General features: G+C 41.4%; 1 protein-coding gene across 1 annotated transcript in view; it reads right to left on the bottom strand.

Annotated features, from left to right (window-relative positions):
- Positions 1 to 19,845, bottom strand: part of ATF6 (activating transcription factor 6) — a 212,236-nt gene that overhangs the window by 148,821 nt on the left and 43,570 nt on the right. The window contains exons 8-9 of the mRNA XM_062192629.1: positions 7,668 to 7,853; positions 6,650 to 6,741 (exon numbers count right to left, since the gene is read on the bottom strand). Coding sequence (XP_062048613.1) covers positions 6,650 to 6,741; positions 7,668 to 7,853 — 278 coding nt within the window. The remainder of the gene's footprint in view (positions 1 to 6,649; positions 6,742 to 7,667; positions 7,854 to 19,845) is intronic.

The following is a 19,845-nucleotide window of genomic DNA, read 5'->3' as shown; positions in this document are numbered from 1 at the left end:
CTTATCCATGTCTCCTGGCCTTCTCAAATCACAGGGAGTTCCACAGCTTTTCCTTGGTTTTCATGATGATGATCTTACAAGGTAAAGACTTCTAGGCTTAGTTCTTGATGTTTTTAAGATTACAGGTTATTTACTTTGTAGAACATCCTCCACTGATGTTTCTTCATGATAAAATTCAGACAAGAATAGCACAGAACTGATAGAAACACATCACATCAGGAAATATAAGTTGCTGATAAGTCTCATTAGTGGTGATGTTACTTTGGTGGTTATGGAAGTATAACTCATGTCTCTTAACATCTCTCATGTTTTTTACCTCTTGGTCTCTGTTATATTCTGTATAATTCAGATCCATCTTCTCGTTCACTATTTCTTCCTTCAAATGTGCCTATTTTTTGTTTTAACCTGATCATTTCTTTCCTAATCATAAATTACTAATTAGAATATTTCTAGGGATTATGTCTTGGTCACTTCCAATAAGTCTTTTGTTCCTTTGCTATATCTTAATTATCTTTAATACAAATTTATTTTATATTTTGTATCTGGCAATTCAAATATCTATAGTCTCTCTGTCTGATTCTTCAGTTTATTTCCTCCTGCTAATGTCAATAGTGGCTGGTTTCCCAGTATGTTTAATGATTTCTGAAGGGCTGGAGATGTGTATTCATGTTCAGTTGGATCTCTATCTGTGGCAATTTTTTTAGGAATAATGTTTAAAAAGGCTTCCTCTGAGAAAGATATGAATTTACTTCTGCCAGAGTCTAGAGGTACACAGAGCCGCTTGTACTACATTTCTGTCTTGGTTTGGTTTGTGTGTGTGTGTAGGGGTGAGGCAGTTACAACAGTACTATCAATTCAGGCTCAAATCTGCACGAGCTAGGAGCTTGTGGTCAAGAATTATCATGAAAGATTTTTTTTTCCCTTTTTCTACTTCTACCCAACAGCCAAAATCAAGACAGATACATAGCCACAATCTTCTTGTGTGGTATGGCAAACTACTTATTTTTTCCTCTTTTAGCAACCAAGAATGTCATTCTCAGGAAATTCCAGCTTTTGAGGGGTGGGAGAAGTGGGGGCCTCAGCTGTGACTTTCCACCGTTTTTGTCTAGAGCTTTCCTTCCCACTCCCAGACTCTGGGCCACAAAAATCAGAAAATAAATCCAGAACAAGCACCACTTCCAATGCCAGTCTACCATTACAGACTTGATAGAAAAACAATTCTGAGAGGTCCTAATTTAATTACAAGGGCCAGAGGATGGGGGGAGCGGGGGAGGGATGGGAGAGGTTAACCAGTTAACAGCCACAGGCTGAAAACAACAAGACCGTTCACATTCCTGAATGTATGTTCAAACTTTAACTCGGATCCCACCATGAGCCCTTAGACACCACTGCATCCTGTTTACAACCCTAACCAATCTAGAACAATTACTTCTCCTTATGGAATGCACTCCTATGCCAAAACTTTCCCCCTTCCACGGCAGCCCACCTGTCTTAGCTATAGCCGATCCAGGACTAATGTAAATTAGCTATGCTTTCCTTCTCCAAATTTTCATTACAAAAACATTCTGACCTCTAGGTGTAGCAAACAATTTTCCGACTGCTAGTTAGCCATGTTACTGGTGGTTGTGACGGTCTGTCCCAGGACCTGGTCCTTTTCTGGGTAGCATCTATGACAGTTCAGTGAGCTCTTGTTTCAGAAAGCCCTCAATCTCAAGAGTTTTGATTTAACAAATTTATGTTATCTTAAGTTTCTGGCCTCTGAGAAGTCCTTACTTTTTCTCCAATTGAGTCATGAGATTCAAATTTTTATTTTCTTTAATATTTTGTTTGCAAAGCAGAGACAAGAAAGGCTGCACAATCTTGGACTGTGAATCTCTAAAACTAAGCCCAAATGATCCTTCTTCCTTTCTGAGAAGTTCCTCTCATATATTTTAGTTGTAGTGATGAAAAAAGTGATTAATACACTAGGCATGCGCAGAAGAAGGAAAATCTAACTGATTGAGAGAAAGAAACCAGAGCACAGCCGGAACTTAAATATATCAGTGTCCCTGCAGAAGTGAGAGGTTGGCTAAACAAGGAAATCTGGAGTTAAAAGCCCATCTTCACCATGCTGGCCTGATTCCAAGCTCCTCTAATCAACTTGCCTTGCTAGCATTTCCACATACCAGCCTTCTCCTACCTAATCTATAAAACTTTCCCCAGACTTCCAACTGGGGAGGCGGATGAGTCATATTCTTCTGTCTCCTACTTTCTCCTCAGAAGACAGGCCTCATACATTGCTTTTGTGCACCACAATTATCAGATCTACTTTATTCAGTAACAACTAAAAATTAATGAAACATTAATAACTTCATTAAGGTAATGTGATCTATCCTATAAGAACTTAGGTTCTTGGGGGTAGCACTGTGGTGCAGCAAGTTAAAGCCCTGGCCTGCAGCGCCAGCATTCCATATGGGTTCTGGTTCAAGTTCGGGTTGCTCCACTTCAATCCAGCTCCTTGCTGGTGCACCTGGGAAGGCAGAAGAGGATGGCCCAAGTGCTTGGGCCCATGTACCCACTCAGGGAGACACAGAAGAAGCTCCTGGCTCCTGGCTTCAGATTAGCACAGCTCCAACTGTTGCAACCATTTGGGGAGTGAACCAGTGGATGGAAAACCTCTCTCTCCTCTCTCTCTTTCCTCTCTCTCTCTCTTTGTAACTCTGACTTTCAAATAAATCAAGAAAGAGAGAGAAAGAGAGAGAGAGAGAAAGGAAGGAAGGGAGAGAGGAGAGAGGGGGGAATAGAACTTAGGTTCCTAAATCTAAAAATGCTTTAGAAATCTCTAATTAAGATTTTTAATTATCTGGCTAAACAATTTTATGGTAATTGATAAAAGGTCAGATAGAATTCATTAACTGTTTTAAAAAATCTATACAGTTTCTGCAGAATTAAAACATTTTAATAAAGCTTGCTTAGGGTTCTAGACAACAAAATCATAGACGTGGAAGCTATTCACTAAATAGCTCCTGGGGGTTCTAATAAAATTCAACTGAGAAGTTCCTGTTTCTCTTGAAAACTCTCAGACCACAGAAGATCTCAGTCTTGTAGTAAAAAGACTGCAAAGGATGGGGCCAAGCAAGAAACATTTCTGGATGATGGAACATGATAGAACATCTAGATTCCCTACATTTCAGACAAGTTTCAGTCTCTCAAATCATTGTGGTTCACTAGGCTTTGATATTTCACTATTGATGCCAAATTTTGTCTAGAAGAAATAGTTATTGGATTTTTTTTTTACATTAGTTTGGGAAATGATTTTTTTACATTATTTTATTTTATTTAAGGAGTTTCACACTCTCAGTGTCACTCTGCCTTTCAAATAAATATTAAAAAATAAAAAATGAAAGGGGCCAGCACTGTGGCACAGCAGGGTAAGCCATCACTTGTTGCCAGCATTCCATATACTTTCCAGTCCAACTCCCTGTTGATGAGCCTGAGAAGGCAGCAGTTGATTGCTCAAGTACACTTGCAACTCACATGGGAAATCTAGATGGAGTTCTTGTCTTTTGACTTCAGCCTGGCCCAGCCATCTGGAGAGTAAACCAGCACATGGAAGATCTGTGTGTGTGTGTGTGTGTGTTTCTTCCTGTCACTTTGTCCTTCAAATAAATAAATAAATCTAAAAAAAAAAAAATTTCACATCCAGTTCTTCCCTATTTCATTCTTGGTGTCTGGAGACAGTCCAACATGTTAAGATACTGCTGTATTCCTGCCAGTTCTTCTCTTTGTTGCTTCTCTCAGTTTAAGTCTTTTAATGTGTTTTTTAATTTTAATTTCAATAGTTCCTAATATTTCCACTACTTCTTGGTTTTCTGTTCCTGAAGCTTCACACAGAAAAAGATCCAGCTTAGCTGGCTGATCCTCAGGATGTTCAAGTATTTAGACTTTCTCTGATTCTTAATTATCCTTTTTCTATTGTTGGTTTAATTATTTAATGAACACAAGTATTTCTTCATAAAATGGGAAGCGTTATTTCTTCCTTTCATAATGGGCCAATCTACCATGGAAATGAGATCCATCAGCACACACCCCCCTCCATCTCAGCAGGTGTAAAGATCATTCATTCACTTAAAATTTTTCTGTTCCAGTTTTTTCCTCCAAATTTCTTTTGACTTATTAGGGCTTCCACAAGATGTCTCCCCTAACCCATCCCCACTTCCTGTGTCAAAAACTAAAAAGATGCTGCATAAAGCCTCCCATTATTTTACTAACAAAATTAGTTCCTTCTATATTGACTCAAGAATATGGCTGTGATACTGTGATATAATAAGAAATACATATTTGGTGTCTATCCCCAAGTACATGACACAGAGTTCCTAAAGCCCTTGTCATTTCCTGAGTGATCAAGGTTAAAAGGAGCATCTTTTATTATTCATAAGCCCCTGCCAACCATATCTGAGTTGATGCCAATGAAATAACTCTTGCAGTGTGACTGCCAGAAGAACAAGCCATGTTATTAGTGACTAGGAAAATTCAGCCTCACCCTCCAAACTCCAGGGAAGGGAAAGAGACTAGAGACTGAGTTCAAACACCAATGCCAATGGTTTAATCAGCCATGTCTTCATAATGAAGCCTCCATAAAGAAACCCAAACAATGGGCAATGGCCTAACAGTTAAGATACTCACATCCCTTATCAGAGTACCTGGGTTTCATGCTTGGCTCTGGCTCCTGAGTCCAGCTTCCTTTTGATGCAGACCCTGGGCGGCAGCAGTGATGGTTCAAGTAATTAGCTTTCTGACACCCACTGGGGAGTTTCTTAAGATTTTCACTACTGGGGCCAGCACTGTAGCGTAGCAGGTAAAGCCACCACCTGCAGTGCCGGCATCCCATATGGGCACCGGTTCAAGTTCCAGCTGCTCCACTTCCGATCCCGCTCTCTGCCATGGCCTGGGAAAGCAGTAGAAGATGGCCCAAGTCCTTGGACCCCTGCACCTGCGTGGGAAGACCCAGAGGAAGCTCCTAGCTCTTGGTTTCAGATTGGCACAGCTCCGGCCATTGTGGCCAATTGGGAAATGAACCAGAGGATGGAAGACTTCCTCCCTCCTTCCCTCTCTCTCTCTCTCTCTCTCTGTGTAACTCTTTCAAATAAATAAATAAATCTTAAAAAAAAAAAAAAAAGATTCTCATTACATTACTCTCCTTCTCCTACTTATTCCCTTGTCTGTTTGTCTATAACACCAATGTCTGTCTGTCTATAACAGTAATTCTCAACATCTACTCAGTATCACAGACTTCTCACATTAAACATAAAAATCATTGTCTTCCATAATAAAACTATCCATCTTTCTATGTTTGTTATCCGAGATAACATTATAACCATTCAGGCCCTCCAGTAGACATTTTAGAACTAGGGAACAGAGTTGTGGCTTAGGGGGTAAAGCTGCCACCTGTGACACCGGATCCCATATGGGCACCAGTTGGGAGATGCAGCCGTTCCACTTCCAATCCAGCTCCCTACTAATGCTCTTGGAAAAGCAACAGAAGATGGCCCAGATGTTTGAGTCTCTGCACCCACATGGGAGACCTGAAAGAAGCTATGGGCTCCTGGATTCGGCCTGGCAAAGACCTGGCCATTGCAGCCAATTTGGGAGCAAACCAGCAGATGGAAGATCTATCTCTCAGTCTCTCTCTCTCTCTCTATCTCTTTTGCTTGCTCCTCAGTCTCTCTTCATAACTAAAAAATAAATCTCTTAAAACATTTTAGAATTGTCTTTAATTTCCTTCTTTTTTCCTCAGGTCCCATATCAAATGAGAGGGTCTATATAAAAAAATGTACTCTGAGATGGACCATCCTTTCCATAACCATAGTTTAAATTCAAGAGTTTGAAATCCATCAACATTCCACCAATGGTGTCTCTGCCAACAGTCTCTCCTAAGTCTACTCTGTTTTCAATACAATTCTCAGAGTCATCTTCCTAATATGTAAAGCTAATTATCTTACCCTCCACCTAAAAACCTAGGAGTGCCTCGTTATACATGATAGACTCCCGAGCCCTCCTTCATCTGTTCCCCCATACCTCTAGCCATCCATCTAGCCTTATGCACACCCCACTTGCCCTATGTACAAGGTACCTGAACTTCCCACTGATTTCTGAAAATGTCATGCCGCTTCATAATTGTGCCTTTATGTAGGCTGCCTCCTCTGCCTAACATGCCTTTCCCATCCTTTCCACCTGGCAAACTGGTGTCACATGTCAATGTTCACATTCTTCTGTGAGGATTGTCCTTATCACTCACTCAACATGAAACATATTGAGCACCTCCCAATGACATGAAGCTTCACCTCAAGGAATTCATATATTCGTTTAACACTTTGTTCAGACTGCCTTTATTACATCCATCACTTTACATTGTAGTCATCATTTTACAGGTCTGTCCTCCCAGCTGGAGCACAAAGTCTTTGAAGGCATAGCTCCTGTCTAATTACTCTTTGCACATCTAGGACACTGACTTGGTTCAAAACAAATCTATCTTTCTCTAGCTTATTACTAGAGCTAAGAATAACAAAAGAGGAGAACTGGAATTTTTGGCATCAGTATCCAAAACAGTTATGTACACACTTACCTCCGTGAGTCCACCGCTCAGTATTATAAATGGCAACACACTCACCTCATGGGTCCATAGTTCAGTATTACAAATGCCAACACTATCATCACACAGATGGCTCTTCGCTTCGGGCTGGGGACTTTAAGCCTTTGGTTCTAAAGGAAATGACCACATTAAAAACAATTAAAGTATCCTTCAATGTCATTAAAAGCAACACCCAGGATAAGAATTCTCTGCACCAGTTACATGAATACCTTTTTTATTTAAGAAAAAATAAAATTCAAAGGTGAGGCAACAGCACATTTAAAAAGACCAAGTAGAGCCTTTTACATTCCCTTTTCTAGCACAGAAAGAAAAGGAGAAAAGCAGAAGAGGGAAAACAACACAGCAGTCACTCTGTTGCAGTTGCCTCTTGACCCAAAGGCCAAGATCTCAATGACTCTGTATGTAATATGTCCCCAAGGAACTCTGAACCATGTGTATAGTGTCTCTCCCTGTCTTTAAGTCACTGTTTACGAGAACACACTGGAGTATTCCCATGTGCACAGGGGCAAGACAGAAAGAACAGTGTAAGAAGCTCCCGTCAGTGGGCACCCAGTTGGTTCAGGATAGCACTAGGGAGGGAAATCCTGAAAGCAGCCGATTTCATGAACAGAACTGAGCAGATTAACCTTCCTAGGACCAACATGGCTATAGAATGCAAAAAATGACACAGTGATCAGAGGGCCAGATAAAGGACAGAACCCATTTTTCATTTTTGATTGCTTTCTTTTTCAAAAAGGAAACATCTGACAGGACTATTTAGGGGACTCAATATGATTTGTTTAATCAGAAAAGAGGGTACCACAGTAAGGAGTAGGGAGAAACCCAGAAGGAGATATTTCCGTGTAGATTGGGAGGTGTAATTCAAAAGCTCCTCTTTGAAATGCTTTATCCTTACTACAACTTCTAGGACTTACTGTACCTTCATTTTCCTAGCACTACTGTTTTTCACAATGTAAAATGTAGATATTTCTCAGATTATCTATCAGAAAAAATAAACACCTTCCCATCTCACCCTGGCTCTATCACTAGCACTCACCTCGGATACAACCTCGTCCAGCTGCCTCTTCAGTGTTCCATTTTCTTTCTTCAGTTGCTCATTCTCTGAAAGTGCTGCCTTTAATCTTGCCTCTAGCCCAAGCATATATTCTTTTTTCTTCTTGCGAGATTGACAAGCAGACTCTCGATTTTTTATCATACGTTGCTGTCTCCTTAGCACAGCAATCTAGGGAAAGTTACAGAACATTCTGATTTGAGAATCAGATGAAAATAGATTAGAATTTAATGCTTTGGGGGCCGGTGTTTGGCCTTCCATATCAGAGTACCAGTTCAAGTCATGGCTGCTCCACTGCTGCCCCAACTTACTGCTAATATGTCTGGGATAGCAGTGGAAGCTGGACCAAGTACTCAGGCCCCAGCCATCCATGTGGGAGACCTGGATGGAGATCCTGGCTCCTGGCTTTAGCCTGGCCCAGACGTGGCTCTTATGGCCATTTAGGGAGTGAAATAGCAGAGAGAAAATCTCACTCTGTCTCTCCCCCTCTCTGTGTCACTCTGCCTTTCAAATAAATTAAATAAATTGGGTTTTTTTTGGCCACAAAAAAAGCATTGTTTTTTTACAATTTTTAAAAATAACTATTGTTTACCCCTACCTTACATCTTACACAAAAATCCACTCAACATGGATTAAAGACCTAAATCTATGACCTGACACCATCAAATTATTAGAGAACATTGGAGAAACCCTGCAAGATATTGGCACCGCCAAAGACTTCCTGGAAAAGACCCTGGAGGCGCAGGCAGTCAAAGCCAAAATTAACTATTGGGATTGCATCAAATTGAGAAGTTTCTGTACTTCAAAAGAAACAGTCAGGAGAGTGAAGAAGCAACCGACAGAATGGAAAAAATATTTGCAAACTATGCTACAGATAAAGGATTAATAACCAGAATCTACAAACAGATCAAGAAACTCCACAACAACAAAACAAACAACCCACTTAAGAGATGGGCCAAGGAGCTCAACAGACATTTTTCAAAAGAGGAAATCCAAATGGCCAACAGGCACATGAAAAAATGTTCAAGATCACTAGCAATCAAGGAAATGCAAATCAAAACCACAATGAGGTTTCACCTCACCCTGGTGAGAATGGCTCACATTCAGAAACGTCACAGGAATGCTATTTAAGGGATCTTCAAGAAGTTCATGGAAAACGTGAATTATGAAAAACTATGCATAGGAGCCGGTGTGGTGTCATAGCAAGTAAAGCTGTCACTGACAACGTCAGCATCCCATATGGGTTCATGTCCTGCTCCACTTCCAATCCAGCTCCCTGCTAATGCTCCCAGAAAAAGCAGCAGCAGATGGCCCAAGTACATAGGTCCCTACCATCCATGTGAGAGACCATGATGAAGCTCCTTGCTCCTGGCTTCTGCCTGGCCCAGCCCCAGATGTTGTGGCTATTTGGGGGAGTGAACCAGCCAATGGAAGATCTATCTCTCCTCCCTCTCTGTAACTCTGACTTTCAAATAAATAAATAATTCTTAAAAAAAAAAGTGAAAGAAAAACTGTGCATGAATTTCAAATTTTTTGTACCAAAACAAAAAACTTTTGATTTCTGCAAATGTTTAGAAGTTCCCTCACACGATCATCATCTATAAAACTTTTTCTACACAGAAACTACTTTACTTTTCAGTGACATCAAATACACACACATACATACACACACAGAGCAAAGCCATGGTGATTAGATTACTCATCAGTTTTAAACTACTCTCTGGACAATGTCACTTTGTCCAGTCTACTGTCACTTTTTGCGCTCTTCATTGTGACTGAGAATGCCAGGCTCCATAATTAATACTAGGGTACTCGGTCGGCGCCGCAGCTCAATAGGCTAATCCTCCGCCTGCAGCACCGGCACACCGGGTTCTAGTCCCAGTCGGGGCGCAGGTTCTGTCCCGGTCGCTCCTCTTACTGTCCAGCTCTCTGCTGTGGCCCAGGAGTGCAGTGGAGAATGGCCCAAGTGCTTAGGCCCTGCACCCGCTTGGGAGACCAGGAGAAGCATGTGGCTCCTGGCTTCAGATCAGCGTGGTGCGCCGGCCGCAGCACGCCAGCCGCAGTGGCCATTGAGGGGTAAACCAACGGAAAAGGAAGACCTTTCTCTCTGTCTCTCTCTCTCTCACTGTCCACTCTGCCTGTCAAAAAAAAAAAAAAAAACTAGAGTGCTGAAGAACACAGAACATTGACCAAGCACATAAAAGAGAAGGTTCCCAGATGGAAGAGTTTATACAACAAGTTAGATAAAAGGCAACCTTACTTTAAAGCTAATTAATCTATGAAATTTAGGAAGGCTTACAGATGGCACACTGTTTAATAAGTTTCAAACAAGGATTAGGCATTTCTATAAACAATAAAAGCACCTGCATATTATACAGTATTAAAGTTTCATAGGCTGTCAATCCACATGCCTTGTACCGAAAATATGAAAACCATCTGTGGTCAAATACTTATTTCCTCCCATAGAAAAAGATATAATAGTTCTGAAAATACTCAACACTAAAAATAAATACATAGGGTAAACACAGTAAAAAAAAAAAAAATGAAACCCATATGAATCACCAAACACAGAGCTCCACCTTGAAATATTAACAAGCTATCTTCAAGCATCTGAACATATAATATTTAAATTTCTCTATATTTCCCAGGTACAATATAGGTACATGTGTATGTATGTATGTGTCTGTGTTTATAAATGAGGAATCTTCAAAAAGTTATGAAAAACTATATATGGATATGAAATATTTTTGCACCAAAATAAACACATTTTAATTTCATTTTTTCACAAACTTTTGGACGTACCCTTGTGATATTCAGACTAAACACACACATTGTCTGTGTAGTGCTTTTTGGTAGGTATTTTCCTTTCTAAGAGAAAAAGGATTACAGCTGTAATTTTGTTTGGCAAGCTGATTTTTACATATATAATATATCATAATCATCTTTCATATGCAATGAGAATGACAGCATAATATCTGTTATCTTGGTGTTTCATAATTAATCTTCTCTTACTGAAACCACTATAGTTTTCAAGATTCTTCAGGTGTTGTGGTACAGCACATTAAGCTGCCACTTGGGATACCTGCATCCCACACGGAGTGCCAAGGATCAAGACTTGCCTCCACTTCCGACCCAGCTTCCTGCTAATACACTTGAAAGGCAGCAGCAGATGGTGCCCCAAGCACTCGAGTTCCTGCTACCCCCAGGTGGAACTCCTGGCTTCTGGCTTCAGCCTGGCTCAGCCCCATAGTTGTGGGCATCTACAGAGTGAACCAGCAGATAAACGATTTTGCTCTCTCCCTCTCTCTCTCTCCCTTGCTAAGAAATGAGCGTCTTTGAAATAAGTGAACACACAAACAAAACACTTGATTCACTGTAAGGAGAGTAGAATGGCCAAGACTAGAACTTAGGTCAGTTGACATGACTCCAAGCTCAGCGGTGCTTATACAGCAGCTCCACACTGCTTTTAAAGACCAAATAATTTTGAATCTTAGCATGGAATTCTAACCTCAGTGAACTCTTTGGTTACTTTAATTATGTGCCTGACTGAAAACAGACTTGTGGAATTGTAGTGGAATGAGAAGGCCATGCGAAGGTGGCCACTGGCAAGCGAGCGTCAGTTAGTCAGGAATGGCTTTGAAACTGCCTAGCAACAGGCTGTGATTGGATGGCTCTGGAAACTGCCTGGCAACAGGCTGTGATTGGTTGGGGTATGGACCGCCCCTTGACCAGATTGGCTGGTCTTGGCTATATAAGCTGTTGTACCAACTGTAATAAACGAGTCTGCAGGCTGCTCGCCTCAAGCCTGCTCTCACCGGACTCCCGGGGTCTGTGTGGTGACTCCGCGCCTCTTGCCCCCACCACGCTGCTCTTCTCAGAAACGAACCCACTGCAACATTGTGGAGAAATCAACGGCAACATGGAATCACTTATATCTAGATTCTTAATCTCCTCTGTTAGCAATCTGAAAACATAAAATTGATACTCTGGCCCGTTGATCAATTGACACATCTTTCCTGTGGGCACAGCCGATGATTTAACAGGGACTGAAATAGGCAAACAGTAGGCTAGTCCCTGCCTCTGATCGCGCTGCCTTCAGACAACTCTCCCACCAAGCCTTGTGCCTTGGAAAAAAAAAAAAAAAGAACAAAAGGAAAAAAAACTCCACAGCTGCAAAATATTCTCCCTTTACTGCCGCTGCATTATAAAATGAGGTGTTTTGGTTATTAGATAAACATTTATTTGACTATACGAAAGACTTATGGAAAAGGAAATTTTTAACAAATGGACAAGTTCCTTTGAGGGCTGGATCAATTTAAGAATCAAAGTTCCAAGTCTGTTCACATTTTTCTTGTTTATTTTGAAAGCATTATGGAGGGGTGGGGGGGACAGCGGTGATACCACCTGAAATGCTGGCAACCCATATCAGGGTGCCAGTTCAAATCCCGGCTGCTCCACTTCCGATTCAGCTCCCTGCTGATGTACCTGGGAACACAGCAGAGGATGGCCCACGTACTTGGGCCCCTGTCACCCATGTAGGAGATCCGGATAAAGTTCCCAGCTCCTGGCTACTGCCTGGCCCAGCCATAGCCATTGCGGCCACTTGAAGTTGAACTGGCGAATGAAAGATTGCTTTGTCTCTCCTTCTCTATCACTCTGACATTTGAGTAAATAATTTTTTTAAAAAATAATTAAGATATTATAATCTCATTTTTAGAAACAGAAGATGATTTAGAGTCCTGATCTGTAATTCTAAGAAATGAGCATCAAAGTACAGAATGGCTATAAATTAATTTTAAAATAGGGTATTTTCATGCTACAAAATACATTCCATGAGGCTGACATTGTGGCATGGTAGATTAAGCCACCAATTGCAAACCAGCATCCCATATTAGTGCTGGTTCAAGTCCCAGCTGTTCCACTTCCAACCCAGCTCCCTGCTAATGCACCTGGGAGAGCAGCAGATGATGTCTCAAGTGCTTGGGCCCCTGCACACATGTGGGAGACCCCATGGAGTCGTAGGCTCCTGGCTTCAGCCTGGCCCAGCCCTCAGCTGTTGCAGCAATTTGGGAAATGAACCAGTAGAAGAAAGATCTTTCTCTCTCTCTCTTTTTTTCTCTCTCTCTGTACCTTCCAAATAAATAAATCTTTTTAAAAAACATATTCTAACATCTCTTGTAAACTCAAGTCAGACTAAGTATTGATAATCTATGAGTGAATCATACAATAATCACTGATTTTCAGCATGTCTTTCTGATTCATCAGTTCCAGCGGAAGAAAAATCTCTTTTTCTCTCTCTTTCAAAATAAGTAAATAAATAAATGTTAAAAATGGGTATAGCTAATTGTCAAATGTAATTTGTGGTAATTCTATTTTAAATATTCAAATAAATTAAATATTTTAATTAGATTTCTCATTATTTTTTTCTCAAAAGACTGCTAAAGCAGAAAAGGCAAAATTTAGATTTAGATCACTTCTACTCTTCTCAATCTCATTATTGTAGTAAATCTTTTTGTGTGCTGTATAATCAGTTATTCACCAAAAATTAAACATGGCAGTTTCATTACTGGCAACCTGAACCACTTCCTTGATAACAATCTTCATCCTGCAAACTGTTTCCTTCGTTTTTCTTTTCAAATACAGAACATCTTCTGATATGTAGTAGAATTCACAAAATAAGAAAGGATAATAGAAAAACTCCCTGCTGCATTGTGGGTCTTGGCTGTCCTAGCCAATCTCATCTGAACAAAGGGATAGAAAAGCAAGGGAGAAGGAAAGGCAGGTGTACCCATCAGATGCTCCTAGAAAACCCCTCTGAGGGCACAGTTTCTTGAAGAATGGAGGGACCTGAGTCCTGTACAAAGGTAGCTTCCAAGAGTACTCTAAGCAGTTTCCTATACCTTACTAATGACTGTGCTGCTTCCTGTGTTCCTAGAAATAGTTGGTACAGCTATATAAAAGTACAGCAGGCCTCCCTTATCCACAATTTCATTTTCCACAGTTTCGGTGCATTGTTTGTCCAGTATACCCTTGCTACATATGCTACCCATCTGTTAGTCACTTGATAACCACCCTGATTATCAGAGCAACTGTTCTAGTATCACTGGTGTTCAAGGATCCCTAACTTACTTAATAATGGCCCCAAAGTGTACAAGTGGTGGTGCTGGTGATTTTATTATAGTATATTGTTAAAATTCTTCAACTTATTATTTATTGCCTTCACACTGATAGGTCTAAGAGTCAAAGGGATCACACAAACAAGACTAGTGTCTGTTAATACTAGCTGATAGAATAAAAAAGGGAGAGAATGATCCAACATGGGAAGCGGGATATACAGCGGACTCATAGAATGGCAGATGTCCTAAACAGCACTCTCACCTCAGAATCAGCCCTTAAGGCATTCGGATCCGGCTGAAAAGCCCATGAGTATTTTAGGCATGGAAAGCCAAGACACTCTGGCAAAAAAAAAAAAATCTAAATGAAAGATCTCTCAAGTGAGATCCTAGTAGAAAGAACAGGCCATCAAAGAAGGAGGTACCTTTCTCTGAAGGGAGGAGAGAACTTCCACTTTGACTATGACCTTGTCTAAATAAGATTGAAGTCGGCGAACTCAAAAGGTTTCCATAGCCTTGGCAACTCATGACTAGAGCCTAGGGAGATTACTGACACCATAAACAAGAGTGTCAATTTGTTAAGTCAACAACAAAAGACACTGTGCACTTACTCCTCATGTAGGATCTCTGTCCTTAATGTGTTGTTCATTGTGAATTAATGCTATAACTAGTACTGAAACGGTATTTTTTTCATTTTTTATTATTTCTTTTTGACAGGAGAGTGGACAGTGAGAGAGAGACAGAGAGAAAGGTCTTCCTTTTCCGTTGGTTCACCCCACAATGGCCGCTGTGGCTGGTGTGCTGTGGCCAGCGCACTGTGCTGATCTGAAGCCAGGAGCCAGGTGCTTCTCCTGGTCTCCCATGGGGTGCAGGGCCCAAGGACTTGGGCCATCCTCCACTGCACTCCCGGGCCACAGCAGAGAGCTGGACTGGAAGAGGAGCAACCGGGACAGAATCCGGCCTCCCGACCAGGACTAGAACCTGGTGCACCAGTGCCGCAGGCAGAGGATTAGCCTAGTGAGCCGTGGCGCTGGCCTGAAACAGTATTTTACACTTTATGTTCTATGTGGGTGCAAACTGATGAAATCTTTACTTAATATATATTAAATTGATCTTCTGTATATAAAGATAATTAGAAATGAATCTTGATACGAATGGAATGGGAGAGGGAGCGGGAGATGGGAGGGTTGCGGGTGGGAGGGAAGTTATGGGGGGGGGGGGGGAAGCCATTGTAATCCATAAACTGTACTTTGGAAATTTATATTTACTAAATAAAAGTTTTTTAAAAATTTTAAAAAAAGGACAAAAAAAATTCTTACTGTGCCTAACTTCTAAATTAAACCTTATCAGAGGTATGCATGTATATGAGAAAACACAGCATACCAAGATTTGGTACTCTCTGCAGTTTCAAGCATCCACTGTGGGGGGTCTTGGAATCTAACAGTAATTTAGATTTTAAATGACAATACAATACTGGATGCCACGTCTCCTTAATTCTTTTCTCAGCATTGCAATAAGTTGGAGATCTTAGAGAAATCACTTCTCCTCCTGGGATCTATTTACACATTTGTAAGCAGAGGAAGTTAAATCAGAATAATCTGAAATTAACATCACCCAGTACCAGCTTCTGTGATCAATTCAGTGGATCACTACAGTCTTTAAAAAGTTTTACAGAAAAGCATAGGACAGAAAAAAAAGAAACAGGATGTTTTTCAAGTAGTAAGGATTTATTATTTCATGAGACTGCATATATGAGACAGATGTGAAATACATTTCTGTCTGTAGACTGTGCACAAAACATTGAAAGCCACCCCAGTAGTCATCTAAAGAGCTTGTCCACTCCAAAAGCAAAATGGTTCTAGGACTGATGCTAAGCAGATGTTCTTAATTACTATGTGGCCAGTAGTATCTATTTAATCATAAACTATGGGGTAGATTAAGTTCAATGCTGCACAAATTATTCAAATAAGGTCAGTCTTTATAAAACTGTCCCTCATGACTTAAAACTGCTCACTATGTTAATCTAATTGAAAGGCAAAGTTGGGGCCGGCACTGTGGCATAGCAGGTAAAGCCGCCGCCTGCGGTGCCAGCATCCCATATAGGCACAGGTTCAAGTCCTGGCTGATCCACTTCCAATCCAGCTCTCTGCTATGGCCTGGGAAAGCAGTAGAAGATGGCCCAAGTCCTTGGGTCCCTGCACCCATGTGGGAGACCTGGAAGAAGCTCCTGGCTCCAGATCAGCACAGCTCCAGCCATTTGGGCCATCTGGAGAGAGACTCAGTGGATGGAAGAACTCTCTCTCTGTCTCTGCTTCTCTTTCTCGCTAGGAAGGAAGGGAGGAAGGGAGGAAGGGAGGGAAGGAAGGAGTTACAGAGAAAAAACTAACCACCTTAATTTTAAAAACAAGTCTTAAGACTATCCTATTCTTTTAAAGATTTATTTTGTTTATTTGAAAGGCAGAGTTACAGAGAGAGAGAGAGGGAGAGAGAGAGAGAAAGAGAGAGAGAGAGAGAGAGAGACATGAATAGAGACAGAGATAGAAATCTTTCATCCACGGGTTTACTCCCCAAATGGCTGCAATGGCCTAAGTTAGGTCAAACCAAAGCCAGGAGCCAGTAGCTTCATCTGAGTCTCCCATGTGGACGGAGGGGCCCAAACACTTGGGCCATCTTTTGCTGCTTTTCCAGGTGCATTAGCAGGTAGCTGGATTGGAAGTAGAGCAGCCAGGTCTGGAGTTGGCACCTATATGGCATGCCAGCATTGCAGGCAGTGGCCTAACCTGCTAAGGCACAACCCCAACTCCAAGACTAACCTAATTTTTATAAAGAGAATACTTGTAAAAGGAATAGCAAGTTCCAAGACTTTGGTAATGTGATGTCTGTAATGCATCAGGGCTGCTTTAAAAAAATAGTAAAGCTCCTTAATGACTGAAGCACAGAATAGTGACAACTACATTAGACCAAGACCTAGTCTTGAATCAATTATAAGAGGTCAAATGATTCTGATAGTCAAATGGGTAACAGACATGAAGCTATAATTCACCACATAAATTTAAGTTTCAGTAAAAAAAATTCTGCAGCTATGAATAAACAGAGGGATGAGGTTAAGTCTCAATTCCATCAACAATGTCTCTCATAGCCACTCTGATAAACTATGCAATCAAAGCAAAATTAAAAATACTTGCCCCATTTCAGCTCCTACTTACAGATTTCAAATTTTAAAAAAAGAGTAAAATAACAGTAAACGGAAAAAAAAATCATGAAATCTTATTTAGTCACTGCAGAAGCAGAAAAACAGAGCCCAAGAATAAAAATCTAACACTCCTCTGAAACCCCACAGTCTGCTCCTTACTCTGTATTCATTTCAGGGCCCTAGTTCACCTCAAAGTGTTGTTAGGAAGTTGAAAGTACTTGAGAGTTACACACTTGGAAAACTGCCTGGCATGTAGCACTTAATCAACGGTAGCCTTCTTCACAACAAGGCCTTAGCTGAATCCCTTACCCAGTGAACTCTTTCAATGGTAAAACATGAATAAGTAGGCCCATTTCATGAGGATTTTGTAAGAATCAAACAGGACTACGTAAAAACAAATGACTTACAGCTCAATACAAATAGTTCTGACATGTCCTTTACCAAAGCTATATTAGAGAAGAGCTAAATTCTTCAAGGAGGTCAACATCAAAAAGACAAAAGGCGGCCGGCGCCGTGGCTCAACAGGCTAATCCTCCGCCTTGCGGCGCCGGCACACCGGGTTCTAGTCCCGGTCAGGGCACCGATCCTGTCCCGGTTGCCCCTCTTCCAGGCCAGCTCTCTGCTGTGGCCAGGGAGTTCAGTGGAGGATGGCCCAAGTGTTTGGGCTCTGCACCCCATGGGAGACCAGGATAAGCACCTGGCTCCTGCCATCGGAACAGCGCGGTGCGCCGGCCGCAGCGCGCTACTGTGGCGGCCATTGGAGGGTGAATCAACGGCAAAAGGAAGACCTTTATCTCTGTCTCTCTCTCACTGTCCACTCTGCCTTTAAAAAAAAAAAAAAAAAAAGACAAAAGGCTCTGAAAATACTTCACATTAAGGAATGCTAAAGAGACACAATTACTAAATGTAATATCTGCACATCATAGGAGGAAAATTCAATAAAGAAAATCACTATATCAACTAACAGCATTGTAATACAGCTGATTGAAGTATTTTATCAATATGATCTGAAGTTGACAACTGTATTGTGGCTATGTAAGAGATGATCGTATTCTTAGGAAAAACGCACTGAAATATTTAGGGGTAAAGAACTGTGAGCTGTGTAACCCATCCTCAAATAGTTTAAAAAAAAAGTATGCGTGTAGGTGAACAGACAGATAGCAAGCAGACAAACGGGGTGAGATGTGAACAGGTAAATCTGCCTGAAGACTACATGGGTGGTCGCTGTACTATGTTTGTTTCTTCGACTTTTTTAAAATTTGATATCATACCCAAATACAAAGTTCAATGCCACAGCTGCAGTATGTGACAGTCGGGAAACATACGAAAGACATAAGATACTTGCCTTTAGAAATCATAGTCAAAGAAAGTTAAGAGACACAGAAAATTTCAAACATAACACTTTTAGGCCTTGAATGTTGTTCTTCAACCACCACAACCAGTCACAAGTTCTCTGCTGTTAACAACTGTTGTAAAACAATACTCTGAGAGGGCTTAGCTCTTCAAGAATATACTGCCATTGATATTTTCAGTTAAGCTTACCATTCTCCTTAAAGAATTATCTATTTGTGTATTTTGTTCATTAAGTGTTGGACATTTTTTTTTTACTTTTTTTTTTTTTTTTTTGACAGGCAGAGTTAGACAATGAGAGAGAAAGAGAGACAGAGAGAAAGGTCCTCCTTTTCTGTTGGTTCGCCCCCCCCAAATGGCCACCACGGCCGGCACGCTGCGCCGAACTGAAGCCAGGAGCCAGGTGCTTCTCCTGGTCTCACATGCGGATGCAAGGCCCAAGCACTTGGGCCATCCTCCACTGCCTTCCTGGGCCACAGGCAGAGAGCTGGACTGGCAGAGGAGCAACTGGGACAGAACCGGTGCCCCAACCAGGACTAGAACCCGGGGTGCCGGCCCCACAGGCAGAGGATTAGCCTAGTGAGCCGCAATGCCGGCCAAGTGTTGGAAATTTTTAATCACTGGTTTAGAAATACTTTTCATTTTTAAAAAAGAATTATTTTATTTATTTGAAAGGCAGAGTTACAGAGAGGAAGGGAGACACAGAGAGATCTTCCATCCTCTGATTTACTCCCCAAAGGGTCACAATGGTTGAGGCTGGGCCAGGTCACAGCTAGAATTCAGGAGCTTCATCTGGGTCTTCCACAGGGGTACAGTGGCCCAAGCTCTTGTGACATCCTCCACTGCTTTCCCAGACACATCAGCAGGGAGCTGGATCATAAATGAAGTAGCCAGGACTCAAACAGGCACCAATATGGGTTGCTCGTATCTCAGGCAGAGGCTTTACTTGCTATGTCACAGCTCTGTGCCGCTAGAAATACTCATTATTTTGGCCAGCACTGTGGCATAGTGGGTAAAGCCACTACTTGTGGCATTGGCATTCCATAGGTGCACAGGTTCGCATCTGGCAGCTCCACTTCTGATCCAGCTCCCTGTTAATGTGCCTGGGAAAAATAGCAGAAGATGGCCCAAGTGTTTAGGCCCTTGCACCCATGTGAGAGACCTGGAAGAAGCTCCTGGCCTCTAGCTCCTGGCTCCTGGGTCCTGGCTTCTACCTGGCCCATCCCTGGCCAAGCTGGACAACTGGAAAGTGCACCAGCAGATTGAAGATCTCTCTCTCTCTCTCTCTCTCTCTATCTCTCCTTCTCTCTAACTCTGACTTTCAAATAAATAAAATAAACCTAAAAAAAAAAAAAAAACCCTATTTATTTGCATTTTCTCATTGATCTTAAGTACTCTTTAAATGTTAAATATGGTTTTAGAAAGACTATGAAAATATGTATATGAATGTTCAAAACAGCATTACTCACAATAATCAAAAAGTGGAAGCAAACCAAATGTGTATCAG

Source organism: Lepus europaeus, chromosome 5 (assembly GCF_033115175.1).
Source record: "Lepus europaeus isolate LE1 chromosome 5, mLepTim1.pri, whole genome shotgun sequence".
Taxonomy (NCBI): Eukaryota; Metazoa; Chordata; class Mammalia; order Lagomorpha; family Leporidae; genus Lepus; species Lepus europaeus.
The sequence above is the reverse complement of the archived record's forward strand: the minus strand, read 5'-3'. Positions and strand labels throughout refer to the sequence as shown.